Source organism: Acipenser ruthenus, chromosome 4, assembly GCF_902713425.1.
Source record: "Acipenser ruthenus chromosome 4, fAciRut3.2 maternal haplotype, whole genome shotgun sequence".
In the NCBI taxonomy this organism is placed as follows: Eukaryota; Metazoa; Chordata; class Actinopteri; order Acipenseriformes; family Acipenseridae; genus Acipenser; species Acipenser ruthenus.
The window spans coordinates 24,481,633-24,504,930 of record NC_081192.1 but is presented as its reverse complement, the minus strand read 5'-3'; the positions used below and the strand labels follow the sequence as shown (position 1 = coordinate 24,504,930).

Below are 23,298 nucleotides of genomic sequence, written 5' to 3'. Positions count from 1 at the left end.
TGTAAAGAGAACTTGTTATCCACAGTCTGTACCGGGAGAGTTCAAACTGTTAAAATGATTTTATTAAACAAGCAACAACAAAAAAAAAAACACCTGACTTGTAACTTCATTCCAATAATACTGATGTATTTCTTTTTTTTCCTTCATTGACAGTCAATAGCCTAAAATTCTACCTTGTATGCCATTTATTTACAGTGAGATATTATAAGCCTCCTTTTGTAATTGTCAACTTTGTAGGGACTGCTATTTAGCAGAGTGATATATGTGGTTGTTTAATTAAATGTTTAGTGAATCAACCAAACTTAAATTAATAAAAGATTTAGACATACATTTGTTCTGCTTTTTATTTTTTTTAGCAATTAAAGTACAGGACCCTACAAAATCTTCCAGGTTTCAAGATTATCTCTTCACAATGGGCTGAACTGGAAAGAATAGCCTTATATTCCACGCTGGAAACCAAGTAGACATCAAAGCAAACCACAGAGTCTAAATTCCCATCCTTTTTGTCTGAAAATGATTCTTCATGCAAACCAGTTGTTTGGCAATCAGTCTTCACTACCTCCCAACTGAGTCAGAATCAGTGCAGTGCATAATATAATTATATATATATTTATTTATAATAGCACATGATTGCTATGAAGATGTATGATCCTCCTAAATTATATATAAATGATATATATCAGAAACACCAGCCCTCAGTCCAAGCAGCCCCTACTGCTAATAGAGAACACATTTGTATCCTTAAAAAAAAAAAAAAAAAAAAAAAAAAAAAAGCAGCTGGGTGGGGTGATAAAATGTTTATATCTACATGTAGACAGCAGAAAATGAAAAACAGAAGTTATAATGTAGTTATTCTATTAATTCATAATCTCTTACAGATAAATTAATTTGATAAGTAGCATTTCATGCAGCATTCTTTTAGGTCTGAATGTGAAAATGCTGCTTAAAAAACGCTTGAGTTCTGAGAGGCAAAATGTTTCCACGGCATGATTATAACTGACCTTTGCAAATTGTTTTCATTTGCCAATCTAACATTTTTGGAAACCTGTAATTATCTGTAAAGGAAGAGCATTTTAAGCACTACCCAGATTGCATTAGAAAAATATGATTAATAATCAAAACTCAAACAATAATGTTTGAGTTTTAATTTACATTTTTCAGTATATTATACAAGTGAATATATTTGGATAAGTACATGGAAAGTGATTGGTCTTTCTCAAAAAATCCAAAATAAAATGGCATATGTTTGAAGCCTAAGGCATATTTTAATTTTGACAAACTGATAATTACATTTTGCAAAAGCATAGGTTAACTCCTGAAAATGGCCTTGGTTAAATCTTGAAAATATTTATGCCTGTACAACGTAACCCTCAATAAATATAAAGCATACATTTACTTTTATTCACAGATACATCTTAACAAGAAGGTGCTTTATGGTGTTTTAAGATGTTGTTTAGTAGTAATTATTATGTTCTTATACACAAGTGTTTACTGTATAAGAGACTATTTATCGATATAGCAACTATTAAAGTGTATAATGTGTTGCTCTATTTGGTGGTTGGACATAGCTTGATACTTGTAGCTCACTAACTTTAAACCCCAAGAAAACTAGCCTTTCTGATGCTTGTTTGAAGGGGTATTTGTTTTTTCCTTCAAAGAAAAACAAATCCTCTGGGCTGTTTGCTTCAGGAAAGGGAGATGAGAGCAACACTGGTGTTTTTGATTTGACAGACTAATACAGGCTTTCCATTGTGGGCTCAAGCCAATCTTGGAGACACCAATAATTTCGCCTCTAGTTACCAAAGTTTAGTGAGGCATAACTAATCAGGGCCTTTGTGGGGGATTGGTTTTAATACAAAAGGGAGAGTTGTCATGGAAGCTTAAAATCTTTCATCAGTCAAAATGACCACTGAAGCAACAGGCTGTTATATGAGGAATGAAGCAATTTTTGGGTGTTACCTAAAGTATGAAGACTGTTACTGCAGAAATTCTCTTTAAATGCATAACACAGGTGCACAATGACGTTAACCAGGGACTCATGGAGTTTCATATGGGAGAACTCAAGTGAAAACAAAATCTGTTTTGTAATACATTACTGAGGAATAAAGGGCTGTATTCTCTAATGAAATCTAGCTTGAAATGAATGACCCAGGCCCTGCTGCATCATCTTATTTCCAGCGGGGTCCTGCTTCAGAATGACAAGTAACTTTGCCATAGTGGTCACATCGTTATGCAGTCCCTGAGCTAGGGTTTAACTTTATTTACAGCATGATTCATAAGCAGTAGAAAAACCAAAAAAAAAAACCCCAAAAACACGTTACTATAGAACACAAACTCCACCATTGCCCTGGAACATGTTCATTATTGCATTCCAGTTACCTAGGACATTGTCTCCAATGCCAGGTGTGATGTCTGCATATTTTGTCTTGGGTTTTTCAGTTCACTACAGACGTTCGGTGACCCCACAAGATCCAAAAGTGTCAATACAGGGCAGGGAGGTTACTCCACTGGGCCTCTACAATTTCTACATGAATAAAAAAATGAAAGGAACATAAACTGAAGGGGCAGTAACGAAAGCTTGAAGAATTTTTTCTTACTTTACCTTTCATTGGCGTAACAACCTTCTCACAAATCCTGCATATGTTTTTGCTTTCAGAACTCCATTTCTCATGCCATCTCTGTTGATAGAATTTCATATCCAACCAGAAGTATATTCAGCAAAACTTTTTTCATTCCTGTGCCAAATGGAACCAAATGTAAAACACAGGGGTGACGTTTTGAGCTGGTACTCTTTTGAACAGCCTGTCTTTTTAATTTACATTTGTTTGAGGTTAACTGCAGGTATAACATTAAATAATGTAGAATTGCAGGTAAATGTATATAATAAATTGTGCATTTTAGAGAAACAGAGATATACAACTTGCAATGTATGTACCATACATACCCTAAAGAGAGATTCCTGGAATTTGGTCAAGCTTTGGTGATGGCAAGATACTGTACAGTAAACAGAGCTCCCATTACAGGGCCTCTGTGAAGGACTGCTTGCTGTACTGAGGAACGTTACAAGATGCGTGCCAGTGTAATTATCTGTTAACTTTGTACATTTTATATTTAATCTTCTTTTTTTTATTTTACTCACATTTCCTTATATGTCTCTGCAATTTTTATTGGATAATTTCATTATCAACCTTGACAAAAAAAAAAAAAAAAAAACTTTACAAGAATCATAGAAATAAAGATGTGATTGGATTCTTCAAAGCCACATTCAAATACTTAGCAATGGCACAAAAATGTTTCATAACCTAGTTAAATATACATCAAAATGGGCCTCACAATGTTGCTTCTGTATCTGGACATTTTTAAGATGGGGGATATTGTTCTTTTTTTCTTTTTTAAACCTGTTTTTATTATGGGACAAGACCACATAATCTGCTCCAGACAGTGATTGACTAATTACTAATCTGTGACTGATAAATTACCCCCTCCCCAAAACAACCCCCACCCCCCCCACTCCCGCCCCACATTAAGCCTCTCCTGCAGTTACACAATGTCCTTGCTGTTATCAGTTACATCATTCATAGCTTACATATGAGCACAACAGATTAGTCCCTTCTTCTCAGGCAGTGTTTTCTGTAAATGGAATTAGCAGGAGGGATTTAAACTGGAAGCTCTTTTTTGTATTAAAGGGGGCGAACAAAAAAAGGATTTTCCAGTGCACCCTTTTCAGCTGTCAATAATGAAACAGTTTTTGCTCTAAAAGGAAAAGGAGCAGAAACTGAAAACAAAGAAAAACAACAAAAAAAAAAACTGCCAACTGGGGCAGTGAGAAATGACATCAGTTATATACAGTCACACTGTAGTAATATTACTGTCATTGACAGGTTAGTGCTAAATAAGGTCACTCAAGGACATATGCCATATAAGCAGACCTTAGCCAGAATAATGTTTTTAATATATGCTTTATTTTTTTATTATTTATTTTTTTTACATTTCTTTTTCATTTTCGATGTTTTTCTTGAATAAATAAAATGCAGTTTAATTTTTTTATGGACTGATTTCGTTTCATGGTATGCAACCTGCAGTAAATCACAACAATTATATACATGTCTTACTTGGCAGTAATTATGCTATTTTTTTATAACTGCAATTAAAAATATATATTGTAGTTTGGAAACCATAACATTATTGCAAAACTGCAAATGTCACTGCAGTGTTTTTTGTAAGGGTCAAATACAGCACTGAAGACTGAAATCTATCCACATTACAGGTCTGGCATAAAGAGCAGTACTGAAAGCTTCCTCACACAAAGAGTAAGTAAGTAGTAGGGTTCTGAAAATATAGCATTATACGTCCCCACGTGCTGCTACAACTGATTAAATAATGTACCTGTAATTTTTCTTTTCACTGTTAGCATCCTGACAACTTTTTACACTAAAAGTCTGTTTCAAAGCTCTTTTCAAAATGGACACTCTACCTCACTGGGGTTTGAGATCTGTCCTTTAAATCACTGCAGGAAAAGCAATTAAAAAAAAAAAAAAAAGAAAAAAGAAGCACAGTGCTCTGGCTTTTCTGTTCCGTACAACATCAAGGATCGTTACTGCTGTGTTACATGTTTGGCAATGTGGGCAATAATCCTTACACTATCCGTGCACTAGAGTGGCCATTTTGAAAAGAGCTTTGAAGTAGACTTTAAAGTTATAAGTGTAAAAAGCTGTCATGATGTTAACCATGAAAAGAAAAAATACAGATACGTTATTTAAACAGTTGTGACAACACATGGAGACGTGTAATGCTATATTTTTTGGAACCACGTTACTTTAAGGGCCATAAAAGCTCCACCTACTGCCTTATACAGGCCAGACTTTTTGCTCATCACCATCATTCTTTTGTATGTGTCAAGAAGGATGCGTTTCCCTTCAGCTGATGGCTGAGGCAAACCAGGAGGCTTCTCAGCCGTTGACTTGCAAAATTATCATATAGGTCACTATCATCATCTATGTTGCAAAAGGTTTATTTTGCTACATGATAGCATAATAATAGACGAGAGGTGAGGTGTAGTCTAAAATACTTTAGTTCTCTTATCTGCAAGGTGTTGAATGCTATTTGATGAACAATAATTGGAGCAAGTTCTTCAATCTTTAACCCTTTCAGTGCCTCAAGGCTACCAGGCAGTGACCCAGCCTACAAATTCACATTGTAGTGGATGGTGATTCAAATAATGTAGACCAAATGGTAATAACGTAAAGACATCCTGCTGCTGAGCAATTCTGATGCTGTGGTATAAATTAGGTGGTGGACAGAACCAGTTTATTTTTTACTATGTGGTTTAAAGGAGTGATACAATCCATTTACTACTTTTTAGCATGAGAGACTTTATGACTGGCCCTTTTATTGTTCTGCAGACTGTATTTTTGCAAGTTATTTTATTTTTTCTCTTCAATCTACTTTGTGGACACATTAGAGATTGAAATGTTTGTGGTTCTATCTTGCTGCCATTGGACAGGTAGTGGTGTCAAGCCCACAAGGCAGGCACCACATCTGGAAGACGCACCACTTGTACACGTACTGGGAATGTGTGGACGCTGCTCTGGCATTTTGCAGGGTGTTCTCCGTGCCTGACTGAGCAGGTCACAGCGCTTGGGCAGTATCGCTTAATATTTGTGTAAATACAATAATTGCAATGAAAAATTTGATCGGCAACAAGTACTTATCTGAACCAGGCTCTCCTGTCCGGTCAGTCTTGAAAGGGGGGTCTGTGAGCACAGTACTTTCATGTCCTCAGGAGCGGGCCAAGATTGTATCACAGGCTCTGCGAGCAGCTTTGATATATCTTATTCAGGTTTCGGGTCTTTAAGAGGTAAATGCCCATACGGTAATGGTTACATTTCGTACTTGATAGGGAACTCCTTAATACAATACTACGTCAGTCACGCTTGTGTAGAAGTCTAATTGCACAATGCACATGTATGGACTGCACACCTCTATTTTACCTTGTTAGTAGATACAAATATTAGTGATATCAATATCTGACTTCCCCCAAAAAGGGTTTTTAATAAACCCTGGCTTTGGGGTTATTTGTCAATTACAAACACATTCTCACATTTTTGTCCTCCGCTATAACATGTGTATTAAGTTTGATACACAGTAATTACTGTAACTGATATACTGCAGCATCTGTTCCAATTACAGTATTCAACATTGTTTACTTACACTGTCTACATAGCAAATATATTTTCTCAAAAGAAAAGTAGGAGGTGTTTGTTTTAATTCCTTGACAAGATATCTCACATCGTTCTTAATGCCAGTTTCTTTGACTGAAACTAGCTGATCAAACTGGTTTTCTGTATCTGGGCATTTTTAACATTTCTCAATCAGGAGACAGATGTTTCCTACCTAAAATATAGACAAACATATCAAATGCTGATCACTAATATAAACTGAGAAGACTTTCATAATTACTAATGTGACATTTTAGCATCTTTTTACGAAGCCTCAGAATGAAACTATTACAACCACATCATCTTTTTAAAGAAACACCCTGTCAGTTAATTATGCATTTGGTCATTTAGGAATGTACTTATTAAAATGGCAATTATATATTAAAAAAAAAGTTTGTTCAAGCTGTAGCTAACTTATATTTCTTACAACACACACACAATTTTTTCTACCCTGAACGACATGAACAGAATTGACAAAACATACATTTCATAGATTTTTTTTCAGCGGAAAAAAATGTGTCCTCAACAATCCAACAAAAATAATAATAATGGGTTATAGGATGTCAAATGTCTGTGTATGTGGGTAATACCGGCAGAAGTAGAAGTGATGGATCACATGCCAATGTAACCCATACACAGATTCTCACAGGCCTATAACTATATTATATACTGCTTTATTGTAATTATACAAGCTTAAAAAAAACAGCTATATTTGTTTTCTAATCATGACCAACCTTTATTTAGTCCATTGTCATTTTCATTGAAAAGCGGGAAAGGGTTGATGAAGAGAATACTGTTAAGTGACTGAGGTAGATGCCTGATTGTGATATCACTGTTCTGAATTGATTTTTACAGTTAAAAGGAATTCCGAGAGGTACCTTGGGTATGATTTTTGTTAAAAAAGCAGTTGACGTCAACTGTGCTGAAATTCAGAATACACGCGGTAAAAACTGGTACTGTGATGTGATGAATTGTGTTTCTCTGTGTTGTAATTTGTGGAATAAAGCAGATGAAACATGTGCTCTGAGTGGCATCCTCAGCAGTCTATAATTATGCAATAAAACACTCCAAGGTATGTGTTGTGGGATTACCACACTGATAGGTACGTTGTTAGGCACCTTATAACTGGTTCTGTGCTACAAAGGATTGCCATATAACAAGGTAGCACTGTTTGTATTCATGTGACAGATATTTGAGGTGTATTCCAGTTACTCATCCTTTAACACGCACACACACACAAAAAACCCCACACAATACAAAGTTAAACATGAACTGACATGGTTTTACTGCATTTGGCCATTCATTAATAACAAGTTGCTGTTACAGAGTGCACCAACAATCAGCATACATACTATTCTTTGTGTTTTAGTTATACAATCAGGTGTAACTCTTATTTTTTCTTTGTTGTTGTAGAATTACCTCCCTAGCTTCTAGGTCTTCCTTGGTGCTAGGCCTAAAATGCTCTTTCAGATTAGAATGAAGTTATCAGTTGATGCAAACAGTGGGCCAATACAACACACATAATAGGTGTAGATGGGCTTCAAACAACAGGATGGGGGGAGAATATGTGAACCGGAGGTCAGATGCCTCATTCATGACCACAGGTTCATGACACTCAAATGCTAAACTGCCATTTTTTGAGTTTTTCCTCTACAGTTCTAACACCAGGTCACGTATTAATAAGCATTTTTTTTTAATAGTTTTTTTTTTCATTTTTTGCATACGAATTCAGGGTATGGTATCTGTATTTGCAAGTCATACATATTCATATAGAATTGTGAATGCTTTAAATGTCAGCATGAAATATAAGCTGCATGACTATATATGAAGACAACAACTACAACTCTCACAGCACTGTCATTGGTTAACTTTTAAATACCCAAGCATTATTTATAAAATAAAAAAGGAAACAAAGCTGAAATTAAGACACCATTTTTTTTAAAATTACAACTGAACCACAGCATCAGTATCTCAGTTTGATGTTGATATTCTACTAGCATTTGTTTTCTCAATTTTTAAAATGTTTCAATTAGTTTTCAGTAGCACAATTGTGGTGGGTTTTTTTCTGCCACTGGGCAACTATCTTTAAAACTTAAACTATTCATATAGAAAAGGGGAAATTCTGGATAGGTTTTTGATTTCCCTTGATTCATCGTGCAATGTATTTATTTAATTATTCTTATTCATTTTTGTATATTTTTTTAATCCATTCATTTCTTTTTTGTGTTAGGATAGTGTTGTCTTCACATAGACTCAAATAATGGTATTTAGTCATTCATTTCCTGATACACATCCACCCTATTGTGTGTTGACAGGTTTATAAGGATGAGGTGGCGGCTGGGGGCGCTGGGGGGGCTCCTAGACGATGGCCTTTGAATCCTTGCAGGCCTGACCAGTGGTGCCTGAGTTAGTCTGTTTATTGTCTGCCTTCTCTCCCAGATGTTTCAGTTGTCTGAAAGATGAAAATGTCAAGAAGAGCACTGAGTTCCAGGGCAGCACGTCTTGAAAGGCATGTTTATACGCAGATGCCACCCTAGGATCATAGGTCATCACCAAAGGTGACTCCTTTTAAACGAAACAATATTTACATTCAGATAACAAAGGCATGAGATCATATAGACACCCACTTTTCTTTCTTTTCTTTTTTCTAAGCTAAAAGGCTGATCATTTAAATATATATATATATATATATATATATATATATATATATATATATATATATATATATATATATATATATATATATATTATTTTCCACATTATTAAAATGGTTAAGAATTATGTTAATGGAGTCTAGCCTGAAGAATGCACTTTGTCCAATCTAAATTTAAGGAAAAGCCTGAAACTTGTGTAACAAAACATTTGTGTAACCTTTTCCAGTGACACCTACTAAAAAAATATTCTTGAATCATTTCAGCTGCTTCCTTTTCTCTGCCCATGTTTCCATTATCATATTTCAAACGATCTTATGAGTCCTTTTGTTCAGGGAGCCGATACTCAAAAGATTGAAACAACTTGTATTTCTGTGGAGCTCATTATGATTAATTTAAATTTACAAAAGCTTGTGACAAATGCAATTGTACAGCATTCAGGCATGCTAAAAATAGTTTGAGGTAGTATGCTAATTACTGATTTCTTTTATTAGGTAGTTTCATAGAAAGTTATGAATAAGTGACTGAACTAGAGGCACTCATTTTGTAACAATTGTAAGTCACCCTGGATGATGGCGTCTGCTAAGAAATATATATATATTTTTTATATTATATATATATATATATATATATATATATATATACACATACATACATACAGTGCCTTGCATAAGTATTCACCCCCCTTGGACTTTTCCACATTCTGTAGTGTTACAACCTGGAATTAAAATGGATTTAATTGGGATTTTTACCATTTGATTTACACAACATACTTAACACTTTGAAGGTGCAAAATATTTTTTATTGTGACACAAAAGTTAATTTAAAAAAATAAGACATTTGTTGGTTGCATAAGTATTCACCCGCCTGTGTCACTACTTGGTAGAAGCACCTTTGGCAGCAATTACAGCTGTGAGTCTTTTTGGGTAAGTCTCTACCAGCTTTGCACATCTGGATCCTGCAATTTTTGCCCATTCTTCTTGGCAAAATTGCTCAAGCTCTGTCAAGTTGGATGGGGACCGTTGGTGAACAGCAATTTTCAAGTCTTGCCACAGATTCTCAATCGGATTTAGGCTGGTCTTTGACTGGGCCATTCTAAGACATTCAGGTTCTTGTTTTTAAAACACTCCAGTGTAGCTTTTGCTGTGTGTTTAGGGTCATTGTCCTGCTGGAAGGTGAACCTCCGCCCCAGTCCCAGGTCTCTTGCAGACTGAAACAGGTTTTCCTCTAGAATTTCCCTGTATTTGGCTCCATCCATCTTGCCCTCAATCCTGACCAGTTTCCCAGTCCCTGCCGATGAAAAGCATCCCCATAACATGATGCTGCTGCCACCATGCTTCACCGTGGGGATGGTGTTCTCAGGGTGATGAGCAGTGTTGGCTTTGCGCCACACACAGCGTTTTGCGCTAAGGCCAAAAGGTTCAATTTTGGTCTCATCAGACCAGAGAACCTTTTTCCACATGTTTGCTGTGTCTCCCACATGCCTTTTGCAAAATCCAAACAGGATTTGATATGGTTTTTTTTCAGCAATGACTTTCTTCTTGCCACTCTTCCATAAAGCCCAGCTTTGTGGAGCGTCCGGGTTATAGTTGTCCCGTGGACGGTTTCTCCCATCTCAGCTGTGGATCTCTCCAGCTCCTTCAGAGTTACCATTGGCCTCTTGGTTGCTTCTCTGACTAATACCCTCCTTACCTGGTCACTGAGTTTTGGTGGACGGCCTTCTCTAGGCAGAGTCGCGGTTGTGCCATTTTCTTTCCATTTTTTAATAATGGATTTAACGGTGCTCCGGGGGATGTTCAAAGTTTGGGATATTTTTTTATAACCCAACCCTGACTGGTGTTTCTCCAGAACTTTATCCCGGACTTGTTTTGATCGCTCCTTGGTCTTCATGATGCTGTTTGTTTAGATATGCTCTCTAACAAACTCTGGGGCCTTCCAGAAACAGGTGTATTTAATCTGAGATCATGTGACACTTTAATTGCACACAGGTGGACTCCATTCAACTAATTATGTGACTTCTGAAGGCAATTGGTTGCACCAGAGCTTATTTAGGGGTGTCACAGCAAAGGGAGTGAATACTTATGCAATCAAGACTTTGCAGTTTTTTATTTGTAAATAATTTTGAAAAATATGTAGATTTTTTTTTCTCCACTTCGACATTATGGACTATTTTATGTAGATCAGTGACAGAAAATCCTAATTAAATCCATTTTAATTCCAGGTTGTAACACTAAAAAATGTGGAAAAGTCCAAGGGGGGTGAATACTTATGCAAGGCACTGTATATATACTGTATATATATATATATATATATATATATATATATATATATATATATATATATATAGTATTATTACACTAAAAGCCACATATTAAAAGTTAACCAAATAACCCTTTGTCAATACTGTGACTATAAAACGAGCAGCTTGTGATTGTTATCCCATGTTTATAATGTTGATTGGTCAATAATGCAGAGTATACTTTATGTCCTGGAGCAGTATGACTATTTTATGGTGCCTTGGCACATTTAAAACATTGGCTCCTAGATCTTCCTAGTTTCTTTGTCCACATTGTACCCAATCCTGTTGAGATAGTCTTGTTTATACCTACCTATCACATGGTCCATTTTCTACCTTCATTGCACCTTCCACAGGGTCCAGTCCTTGTTCTGACAGCTGTTTCAAGGCACTTAGGGCTGCCTGTTGAGAAAAACAGATGGCTCTCTAAATGTCACACATCACCTGCTTTTCAAATAAATTCAGCTGTCTCACAGACACCATACCAACAGGATGCACTTTGCTGACAGTGTTTGTTTTGGCTGCATTCCTTTAAATATATTTTTGCATGACTATTATGTAAACATTTCCATTCTGTGACATCTAGGGTTCTCTCAAAGCGAACGCTAGTAAGTCTAAGGCAGAGAGACTGGACTAATTCTTCCTGCTTTCTCCACAGGGGATGATGGTTTTGTAACAGCAGTTTTGCAAGTGATAGCTCATACTACTGTAGACATGCACAGTGAATCACGGGATTACTCTTTAGAAAACTTTAATACTTGCACTTAAGATCCCACTGACCTATGTGATGGGACCAACCAGTTTCTGTGCTAATGTTCTTTTTTTGAGTATTAAGATATAAGCCATGAAATGTGTTAGAATTGAATTAGCTTTTCACCATCTAAACAAATTCTTTCAGTTAAATTATGTGAATATTACCACTTTTCATACTTGATATTAACAGGTTCTAGGGCTGCAACGAAGGGTACATTTTGACCTTCGAAGGTTCGGAACACATTACCGAAGGAAGGTTTGAACCTTCGATGGTACTAATTTGCATAATTTACTGGTGAATGCACCGTAGCTACTTGTTTATATTTGATTGAAAATCCTTTTATTGTACAGGTAAGCCATATAAATGGAATAAAACATTCATATGTAGTTTAAAAATATGTTATACAGAAAGTAATCATGTTTTTATCATTTAAATAAAAATAAAAATACACGTTGTTTATTTACACATAATTCATGCTGCTTGTGATATATACAGTAAGCCTGCACTGCAGCAGCACCAACTGCAGCGAACTTAAGAAAACAAAGCTTTACTTAACAGTCACCGTTCCAAGCAGGTTATCAGTTACCGTCACATTTTACTACTACTAAAAATATGAATAACACTAATAATAATATGAACTTACGCTTGACAAGTGACACCGGAGACTGGTTGTGGCTCTATGATACATCAACAGTCGCTTGTGCAGTTTGCATTAAACTTTTTTTTTGGTCGTCTGGGCATTTAACAAAAAAATCCCAAACAGCAGTGGGTTTCAAGACATTTCTTCCAATACATCTTACGGTATACAATGCTTTTACTGGAGCACTACTATATTCTTACCTTTTAAACCTGGGGTGGCCTGGCCCTCCAGGATCATGACTGGACACCGCAGCTCTAATTATTGGACTCATTTAGAAAGGTGACCTTGGATAATTAGAGTGCTGAACTGGTCTTCATGCTTGATAGAGCCAAATAGATCTTATCAAACAGGATCTCATGATGTTTAATACGTACATGATTACAGGGATGTTGTTAAAACCCTTTTTAGCATGAAACCCATCTTGCTGGGTGAATGAAAAACTTCCCATCACTGGGATATTTGTGCCAAGCAAAGTTCTAGATAAGAGATGCCCTCCAATACAGATTAAAAAAAAAAAGAAAAAGAAATACAAAAATTCAAATGGTTCTGTAACACAACTTTTTCAATATACCACCTATTTTTGAGGAACTACAAATGAAAATAAATAACATTTATAATATGTGCTCCAATCCACTGAACCAATACAGGACATACATTATATATTTTTTGTGGAAATAAAATGGTAAAACCTAACCGTGTTTGCTATAGAAACCGGGCCAACCGTTATCATTTTGGTTTAAATTTAAGTGATGTCTTAACTTCCTTTGCAGGTCTTTTGTCATTATTTGCATTAAAAAAAACACTCGGTAAAATGGCACTTTTCACGTAAAAATGATTTGTGTGCCTCTTGGCAAAGACACCTGGTCCTTTCTTCGCTGATGATCCCTGGAATACACTCTCTCCCTTTGCTTCTGACGTCTTAGCAATTGAATCCAGATGTCTGAAGCTGATGGAGCAGTTCTCAGGATAGAGGAAGATGACATAAATCTTGCAGCTGACAGAGATCCCACTGAGCTCACTCTGTGCGTCTCACAGAGGACCTGTTTAGGGCCAGGAGAGCTGCTGGGTATGAAGACAGATGTGTGCATTCCGATCCTAAATTAATCAGGACTTAGCAGCTCCCCAATTACAGTTATGATAGTGTGACTCTCACAGATGTTGTGCAAGTGAAAGTCGTTCCCAAAGTCAAGCGTTTCCCCCACAATCGACTCCCTGGAATCCCCAAGCTGCTGGAGACCAAATTGATCCTTCCGACCAAAGATACAAATCTGAGCGTCTAATCACCATGCAAAGGAGCCCGATCGTGAGGCGTGAGGCGCGAGGCGCTGTGCCTCCTGGTTGCATTTAAATAGCTTCAACCACAATTCTTTTTTTAAGGTTAGGCTATCATTGAGGTGCAGTCTTTTTGGGGTGTTTTGGGGTGTTTGTATATGATGCTGAATTTAACAATAACATTCATATCTTTAACCATTATTAAACCCTTCCCCAAAAATAAGCAATACAGAACTCACTGTGGTATCTTTATAATACATTTCTCCCAAAGCTTATCATGCTATGAAAAAAAGGGTACAAAACAAGGACCTGATTTTATGTCCCTACTTGTTACGTTTTTGTTTCCTTGTTTTCCTACACTTATTAAAGACCAGCGGCCCTTGCTTTCAAAACAAAACAATTGATTTCAAGCTTGTGTTGTGCTTCTTGTCCCATGGGCCAGTGAGCTGGATCTATGTGTTGGCGCACCATTAGTGCACTGACCCTCTGCATCGGGAGGTCAGAGTTCAAGTCCCCCTCCCCCCTCCCTCTGCCGGTAAGGCTTGGATCGGATCTAGAGATGCAGCACGTTTCGGGGTCTGAAACGTGGATCTGGTTAGGATCTGAATGAAAACCCTTCCCCATCAAACACATGGTTGGCGCTGAATCGAAAAACATATCGACTAGCACCACCATCGGAGGGAATCTGCAGCATGGGGCAATGGCAAGCAAGCCTATTGCATCAAACAACAAACATGTTTAGATGTAGATATTAAAGTATTAACAATTCTAATGAATAATGACAATTACTGCCATGAACGTCTGAGATACAATGGTTTTGAATAATGTATCAGTCAACCAAAGATCATTGAAGTTTTTGTTATTATGGGTTTTAGCAGATTAATGACGAATCAATTCATTACACATGTGGTCTTTGATCGATTAAAACATAATTGATCGATTAATCTTGTCTCCCTGAGTGCGGCACCAAAAAACGACGCACAAAAAAAGAATTCTTAAAAAATGGCAGAGGGTACTTCTAAAGACCTTGGCAAAAGGGAAGGTATACATAGGGAATGAAGAAAAAAAAGACTGCAACTTGCAAAATGTGCTCATTGGTACTTTCCTTTCGCGGCAGTACTATCAGTTCATATTTTAAATGACTCACTCAGGCTAACTTCCAATTACATGTAAGCAAATAATTTCAAACTGTCAAATCAAAGTAAATATATGTATATTAAACATCAGCTGGCATTATGAACCATTTGCAGTAAATAGCATTATGTTAATACTTTGTATTACTCATAGGTGTAATTTACACAGGGACGCATGGGACATGTCCCCCTCACTTTTTCAACGTCAGGGAAATATCCCCTCACATTGAAGCAGTATTAAAACTTTTATTTCTCAATAATTTAGCTGTAAAATCACTAGTTACTTAGTTTAATGTTATTACTATATGTAATATAATCTTCATGTCCCGTCCCCCCCCCCCCCCTTTGAAACCAAAGTTACGCCACTGGTATTACTTGTAATTGTCTTTCAATACCATTTCATATTACGAGCAAACAGGTGTGAGAAGAAAGGTATTTCCCAGTACTGAATTATTTTTCATCTGTATTTGGTATACTATTTAATAAGACATTCGCAACACTTAGATTCTTCCAAGTGGTTACACCCCACCTAAAACCACTTATGATATCATGGCTTATAAATGGTATGAACCACTGGTGTTAAGTACAGACTGTGTCGTAATTTCCGCTAAATATATGTTTTCTGCTGTCATGTATGTCACTGTAATTCTGCACTGCACTGACAAAAGTAGCAACCTACTCTGGGATGTCAGTCAGCCTTGTCAGAGTGAAGAACATGTTCTGGCAAGCATGTCCAGACACTTAACACAGAATACTAAGTGTGGTATTCTGGTTAAAAACAAAGATATGTGTAACTTAACACTAGAACTACTGGACACAGATACATACCTAGAACTACTGCAGCTGTCTTTTTAACCGCTATATTAAAATGCCTATAAAACTACAGCAGCATCGCACGCTACAAAACTGTTCTGTGTTAAACATTAGAAGTACAGTTAGGACTTCCAAACACAATCATTTCCATGCATCCTGATGTTTTTTTTTTGTTTTTGTTTTTTTTTTAAGTAAACGCAGATGTAACGTCAGATAGCACATACAGTTTTACATTACAGTCAAAATAGTGTGTTTATTTTAACATACCAAACATAGTGCTTACCTGGAATTCCGATTTCCTCACTTATATTTTCCCATAATCTCTTTGTATTCTTTATCGAGATATTTCTTGTGCTGCTTATCATAAAGAACAGGCTATTGCTGCACTGCTATAATCAGAAGTTCCTCCATCTTGCCTGTGATATTTGGAGCACAAATGAACACGAAGAACCGGGTTGCAAAAAACTTTTCGTTTTGACATATTTGTTTGTTTTCCTCCATTTTTGCATCCTGCTTGGTACATGACTCGAGTCCAAGTCACGGAAAACGCGACCCCCGGACTCGATATATACAGTAGAACCTCATTTATCCGCATCCCATTCATAGTTGCAGATTTCAAGTTAGCTATAACATTTTATAAGTAGCTATAATATTTTATAAGGGCAGCAGTGTGGAGTAGTGGTTAGGGCTCTGGCCTCTTGACCGGAGGGTCGTGGGTTCAATCCCCGGTGGGGGACACGGCTGCTGTACCCTTGAGCAAGGTACTTTACCTAGATTGCACCAGTAAAAACCCTACTGTATAAATGGGTAATTGTATGTAAAAATAATGTATAAAAAAATAATGTAATTGTATGTAAAAATAATGTGAAATCTTGTAACAATTGTAAGTTGCCCTGGATAAGGGCATCTGCTAAGAAATAATTAATAATAATAATAATAATAATAATATAAAACTGCTGGATCATGTAGATACAAATCATTACCTAGTGCTTTTCCCCAGCTAGAGTACAATCAAGTCTTACGGTGCTCAAATGTCAAACAACCCTGTTTCTGTTCAAAGTTCTTCTCCAACAATGCTGCAAGATTGTTCTCAATGTGAAATTCTGCTAACAAAAATCTCAGCTGCAGTATTTTTTATAGACCCTAGGATTAGATTTTAATGTAGGCACAGCTGTCCTTATAACAGCTTGTAATAGTAGTAAATGTAATTGCAGTGTTACTAATAAATAATTAAATACAGTTACAGAATCATATTGTTATATTTTACCCAAAGCTAAATTAGCAGTGCTACATTTTAAATGGACTCTTAGGGTTATGTTCTAATCGCATCCACACTATAGTGTGAATGTGGTAAGTTGTTACCATCTCACAATCAGATAATATCTCTCCTTCCTACAGATAGATAAACATTATAAATCAATTCCAAGACAACTTCTTGTTAAAACCCTGGCAAAACATCAGAAACGGCATGACCGAAGATAAATACACTTCTATCTACAGTAACATCAGCCAATTACTTCATTATTTTTTTAATGAGATAAAGCAGAATTGTCTGAACTATCAATTTGGAGGAATATGTTTAGTCTACTCAAGACAGAGTTGGGAGTCTTCCATCTCTGTCACTGTTTGATGCCTAATTAAAAAAGTAAGTTTGTTCTTAAATCAAAACCTTGTGATGAAAGGAAATGTAGGTAATGGACTATCAGGCTGTTTTTTTCAAGGCTTTGAATGGAATGATGGCTATAAGCCAAGAGTTATAAGTGCAATTTTTCTACATTGCAAAATATTATCGCAATACAAATAAAATCTCTCTCTCTCTCATAGTAAAAGTTAAAATATTGGCAAATCTCAAGGTTTACTGGTAAATTATGACATTTACCAAGTAAAGCGGTAAATGTCTGAAATAAACATGATACAGCTTTACTTTGGACATTTACCAGTGAATCTCAAGAGTAACCAAGTGTCTTTGGCTAATGACCAAATGTCTTTCTAATCGGCTTCATGCATTTATGTAGTGGTCAACATGGCTGCCCCTAAATGATTTAATTTGCATTTAACTGATTATTATTTTTCATCAAACTACTAAGTATTTGGAGTACAATATCCTTTTTTATTTTTTTATTCCCTGACTAACTCGCAGGACTAAGCCGTTTTCCCGCCAAACACAACAAACAAAAACCACACAGGTTTAATACAGCACACTCTTTACCTCACGACTGCTAGGAAGCAGAGCACCTCTTCTACCTCCTTCTATATATATATATATATATATATATATATATATATATATATATATATATATATATATATATATAACACTGCAGTGAACAATATTGAAGGCATATGAAAAAAAAGTTTTTTTAAAAAATGTACACAAAAAGTTTAAAAGATAAAAAAAATATTTTATTTTCAGGACGTTTCGGGCAAAAGCCCTTCTTCAGTTGTTTATTATTATTATTATTATTATTATTAGTATTATTATTTCTTAGCAGACGCCCTTATCCAGGGAACAGAGAGAAACTAACAAACATGTACCCACAGCTGAAGAGCTGAGAGCCGCAAGAGACGCCAATGCAGGTTGGCAAGTGCAATAAAAATTAAACTTCGAACAGCTGTGCCCTGTGCAGAAAGGCGACGTGGAGAAGCGCATTATCTTACTCAAGGTAAAGGAATACCATTTTGTCAATAAACAAGAAAAAAAGAAAAATAAATTAGCCTTTTTTTATAAGTTCTTGTGCTGTGCGCTTCTGTAAAATGTTTTCTTATAAGTTTATCTACGTTGTTCAGTTGCTTTTGCGCATCTGAAAACGATTGCTGTTGAAAAGTTAAAAATGTATTGCTATCGTTTCAGTTTTATAAATACGTATGTTGTAAACCGATGTCTGTTCAGATGTTTATTTACTTACATTTTCTTGTTTTGATTTGTAAAATAAATATTATTATGTGTGTGTGTGTGTGTATATATATATATATATATATATATATATATATATATATATATATATATTAATGAGAGATTGTATTGGTAGTTCAGACTCCATCGTTCACAAACTGTTCATCAATTGCTCCTTTCATTAAGGCAATGTCCAAATTATAAATGTATCATTAAATTCGATATAAAATGTGTTTTAAAATGAGAAGAAACAAAATAAAGACGTACAATTAGGACAGGGGTATTATTTGTGTTGATCTGTTTCATTTTCTAAAGGATATATTAAAAGGGGCTGCCTGACTCTCTCTCATATATGGCTGTAATATGAGATTACATAAGAAAGAGAATCCCATAAAGCCCACAATTCTTTCCAGATCAAAGCTTGGGAGCAGACTGATAATAACATTCCTTCGTCTCTTCTGGGACATTACAGCACCTTTCTGCACACCGCTAACAGTAAACACAGTTTTTCATTTTAACTCGCTTTCCTCAAGTCCACCTCTTCATAACATGTGGACCAGGACTATTTCTTGAAGCAGTGTGGCCTTATTAGAAGAGGGGGACAAGGAGCCAGCTATGAAATTAGGCACACACAGGGCCTTGAAAGAAGCATAATGTAGCATGGGATACCAAGACTTGCTTACAGAGAATTCAGGGCTCCAGACCCCTAACCTTGTGCTGCAAAGATAACAATTCTATTTAAAGGGAATAAGAAAGATGAAAAGTAGAAAAAAGTGTATCCTGTAATATATGAAAATGCATGCTTTAGACACTGTGCTGAAGAGCTTGATCATGGCGGATAAACGGTTAGGGAGGATATGTGACGGGCGGATACACGACGGATTACTGTAATTGAGGCTCAACTGCATGATTCTGAACACAGTATTAATTGAAGTTATCCTATTGTCTCTATGTGATATTTTCAGAGGTCCCTTAACATGCGTCCCATTTAAAAAACAGTTTGTTGGTTTGTGGCAATTTGCTGATATTAGCTTCCCAATATGGCAGCCATCTTAGGTCGAACATGAAAATGAATGGTAGCTTTAGATTTTGCCTGATGATATTCCATAACACTGAAAATATGACGTTTGCATCTGAAATGCTTTATAAGTAGCTTATATCAGTGGCATGCTTATAACAACTAAAATATTCCCCTCACAGGTGATCCAATTTGCTAACTTGTACATGCTAATGTGTTGACGATAAAACCACTGGATGTTTTAACAGCTGTACACAAAAAAGTGCACTTTAAACAGGGAATATTTTAGTTTATTGGCCCAATTAAATATAAACAGAGCGTTTACTGATAAAACCAATGTAAACAAATATCCATGTATCTACAACTGCTTTAATTGTGTAATTCATAAAAAAAATAATACCATAACAGAACAGAAGGCACAAGTTTCTCTTGTCTCTTGTTCAGATGCCAAAATTGCTTATTAAAAAGTGGTCACGAAATGAAAAAGGAATCCGCTTTAAGAAGTGCAAAAGAAAGCAGGAGTTTTTCCTGTAAGAAAATGCCTTCCTGTGTGCTGCAATAGGCTGATTGTAACATAACGTGATTAGAGTGTAAAGAAATACGCTGTCAAAAGAAAAGCAAACAATTTAAGCTTTTCATAATAATAGATACATTGACTTTGGGGTGGAATATCACGGTTGCTTTAATTCAGTGTTGCAGTTCATATGTGTCATTAGTTGCTACAAGATGACACACACATGGAACCCAGAATGGGAAATAGTTCAAGAAATCATGCCCGATTACTTTTAGCTACCAAATGCTGTCCGCTGTACTCATGTACATCTTCATTGAAGATGTGATCCTGACATGCCCTGCAGTCCAAAATCACAGCTTTCAATGAATGACATGCTTAGCGAGTGGAATGAAATGTTAAGGTTCACTCTAAATCCTAGCTGCCTGGAGATATAGGTTTTAAAGGGTCTGCAATACAATTTAACTTTCATTTTGTTAACATGGTTGGGGAAAAACTAATTAAAACATCACTGCTGTATATAATAGTGTAGCTTAAAGCCAAATGATGGGACATACAGTGTAGAGTTACTTCATCCCCTTCCCAAGTCACTAGTATGTAGCCTTTAAAGCCTACACTGGGTTTGAATCATTTGTGCTCAATTGCCAGTCACCAATGAATAGTAGCATAAGCAAAGATAAACATCAGTGCTAAATTGTGTATGATATATATTACTGCCATCTCTCAAAAGCCTAACCTTTTTAAATTATTGCATTGACTGGTGGTGGGTGGGGGTGTATTTTGGTATCTTAATGCTGTCATATGTTTGCTATATATATATATATATTTGTTGTTGTTATGCAAGTTTGATGCATTTACTGATGATTTATTTAAACCATATTATGGATTACAGGCCAAAAATGTCTGGACGTATAACATTCTGCACTACACAGCAAATTATTATTCTTGACTGAAATTTTTTTGGCACATTTAGAAGCATGCTTTCTGTACTACACTGCAAGAAAGACATATCGATGGTTAAAAAAGACCCACACTAGTTTTACTGTGATTGTCATATAGAGTTTCTTCTCAAACACTACAATGAAATGTACCATGAACAGCATACGAAAGAGAATAAAAGTTCCCTGGAACTTAATCCATCTTCAGTAACTGGAGAATGTCTACAGGCAGACATTATTTTGATGCCCCAACTAAAACTCTTCAGCCTAGAGGATAGGATTTTACCACTTCAGTTACACACTCAACATGTCAGATTTGTTTTGTAATAGCTGTCCCTGAGGACTTGTTATTATCCTGTCTATGACTGAGATATACTGGCTCAACAGGCCTTCCATTTCCAGTGATATCAAGCCGACACCTTTTGCTAGAGAAAATAAAATGTGGATGTCAGTTGGTTATAAAATAATAGTGTATATACTGTACCAGTCCATTACTACAGACCTTGAGAAAAAATATACAGCTCTATTTCTAGACTATCTTAAAACACATTCAAACATGCAGAGAGAAACCAGACAACAAGGTTACAACAATCATCTCTCCTGCCAGAAAAAGCCTTGTGATGCCACACTGAGTTAGCAGCATATGGGAAATACGCTTATTGCTTGGGGACAACCTTGTGATATTATTGCTATAATTAGAATTAAATGTTGTAACCTAATTAAGGATGTTTATCAGGGCCAAAAGCATTAATATATTTTGGATAACGTATACATAGATTTTTTAAATATTAAAAACAACAAAACTTGCCAAAAGAGACGACATGTGGACTGTAATACAGAACATACTTTTAAATCTAGTACTTATTGTAGCAAATAGGTACAATTGTAAAAGCGATTGGGGTCAAGGTTGCCCCAATTGTTTCTACTAACTTGGCTTGTGTTTTTGATGCAACTTCGATCTGCTTTTATTGTGCCTGAAAAACAAAAGCCTAAAAAACAAAAACAGTTGTGCCTATTTGCTTGGTGCTGGCCAAGGCTGCTCCAATTGTTTCTTCTAACTTATCTTATGTTTTTGATACAAGTTAGAAGAAACAATTAGGGCAACCTTGGCCCCCATCGGTTTTACAGTTGGGCATATTTGCTTTGTGCTGCGCAAGGCTGCCCCAACGGTTTCTTGAAACTTGGATTGTGTTTTTGATATCTCCACTTTAAATGGCTGGGCACTTTTGATAACTTGGGTGTTTTTTCACATTTCCAATGTGTTTTTGTTTCAGATAGCACTTCTTTTTTCACTTAATGGATAATAACACACACACACACACAACTCCCCTGTAATGTTGTTGAAGCTGACACCCTGAGATCCTTCAAGAAGCTGATTGATGAGATTCTGGGATCAATAAGCTACTAAAAACCAAACGAGCAAGATGGGCCAAATGGCCTCCTCTTGTTTGTAAACTTTCTTATGTTCTTATGACTAGCAAAATTGTTAAACCTATATTGAGGCAATGTAGCCTGGTCTGCTGAAAGGGTTAAAATGTTAATCTGTAGCATAGTGGTTATGTAGTTGGAGTGAAAGTATGACTAGTTAGGGTTCAAATCCTGCCTTACATACAAACACACACATATATGCACGTTAAAGTTATGTGTGAAAAGTATGTATGTTCAATTAAAGTGCCATTCATTTCAACTAGGGTGGGAATTTCGAGTAATTTAGTGCTTGAGTATTCGAGCGTTAAACATTTTGAGTACTCGAACCTAATGCCAGACAATATTACTCTACATATGCGCCACAGAAATTACCACCGCCAGCAGTCATTATGACGGTACATTTTAAACAACATCAATATTAAAATTAAAGACAACTATCCGATACAACTCAAGTTTTATTCAAGCACATCATATCAAACACCTGCACAGCCAAAACGCTGTATTTAAATGAACAATTAAACATACAAGGATTTATGTTCTAACTTACCACATATAAAGCACTACTTCAAAAAAAGAAAACAATATCTAATAAAATAAACACTTTAAAAGAAACGTGTGTAAACAGGTATATGTACATACAAAACTGTAAAAACGAAAGCAATTTTTAATTTAAAACGAAAGTAACATGTTAGCTCTTGCGTGTGTCATTCGGTGCAGCACAGAATCCAAGCAG

At 36.0% G+C, this 23,298-nt stretch overlaps 1 protein-coding gene across 6 annotated transcripts in view; it reads right to left on the bottom strand.

The window, feature by feature from the left end:
* Positions 1–7,479: 7,479 nt before the first annotated feature.
* The window catches only part of LOC117400334 (double-stranded RNA-binding protein Staufen homolog 2-like), a 121,352-nt gene continuing 105,533 nt past the window's right edge, over positions 7,480–23,298 (bottom strand). For 4 of the 6 annotated variants that reach the window (XM_034000149.3, XM_034000152.3, XM_034000151.3 and 1 more), the window contains 2 exons: positions 11,479–11,567; positions 7,480–8,670 (listed from right to left, as the gene is read on the bottom strand). In XM_034000149.3, the coding sequence (XP_033856040.3) occupies positions 8,577–8,670; positions 11,479–11,567 (183 nt within the window). In that variant the 3' untranslated portion in view covers positions 7,480–8,576. Of the gene's footprint in view, positions 8,671–9,565; positions 9,588–11,478; positions 11,568–23,298 lie in introns of those variants that run through there. The other 2 variants (XM_059022218.1, XM_059022219.1) reach the window with 1 other exon arrangement.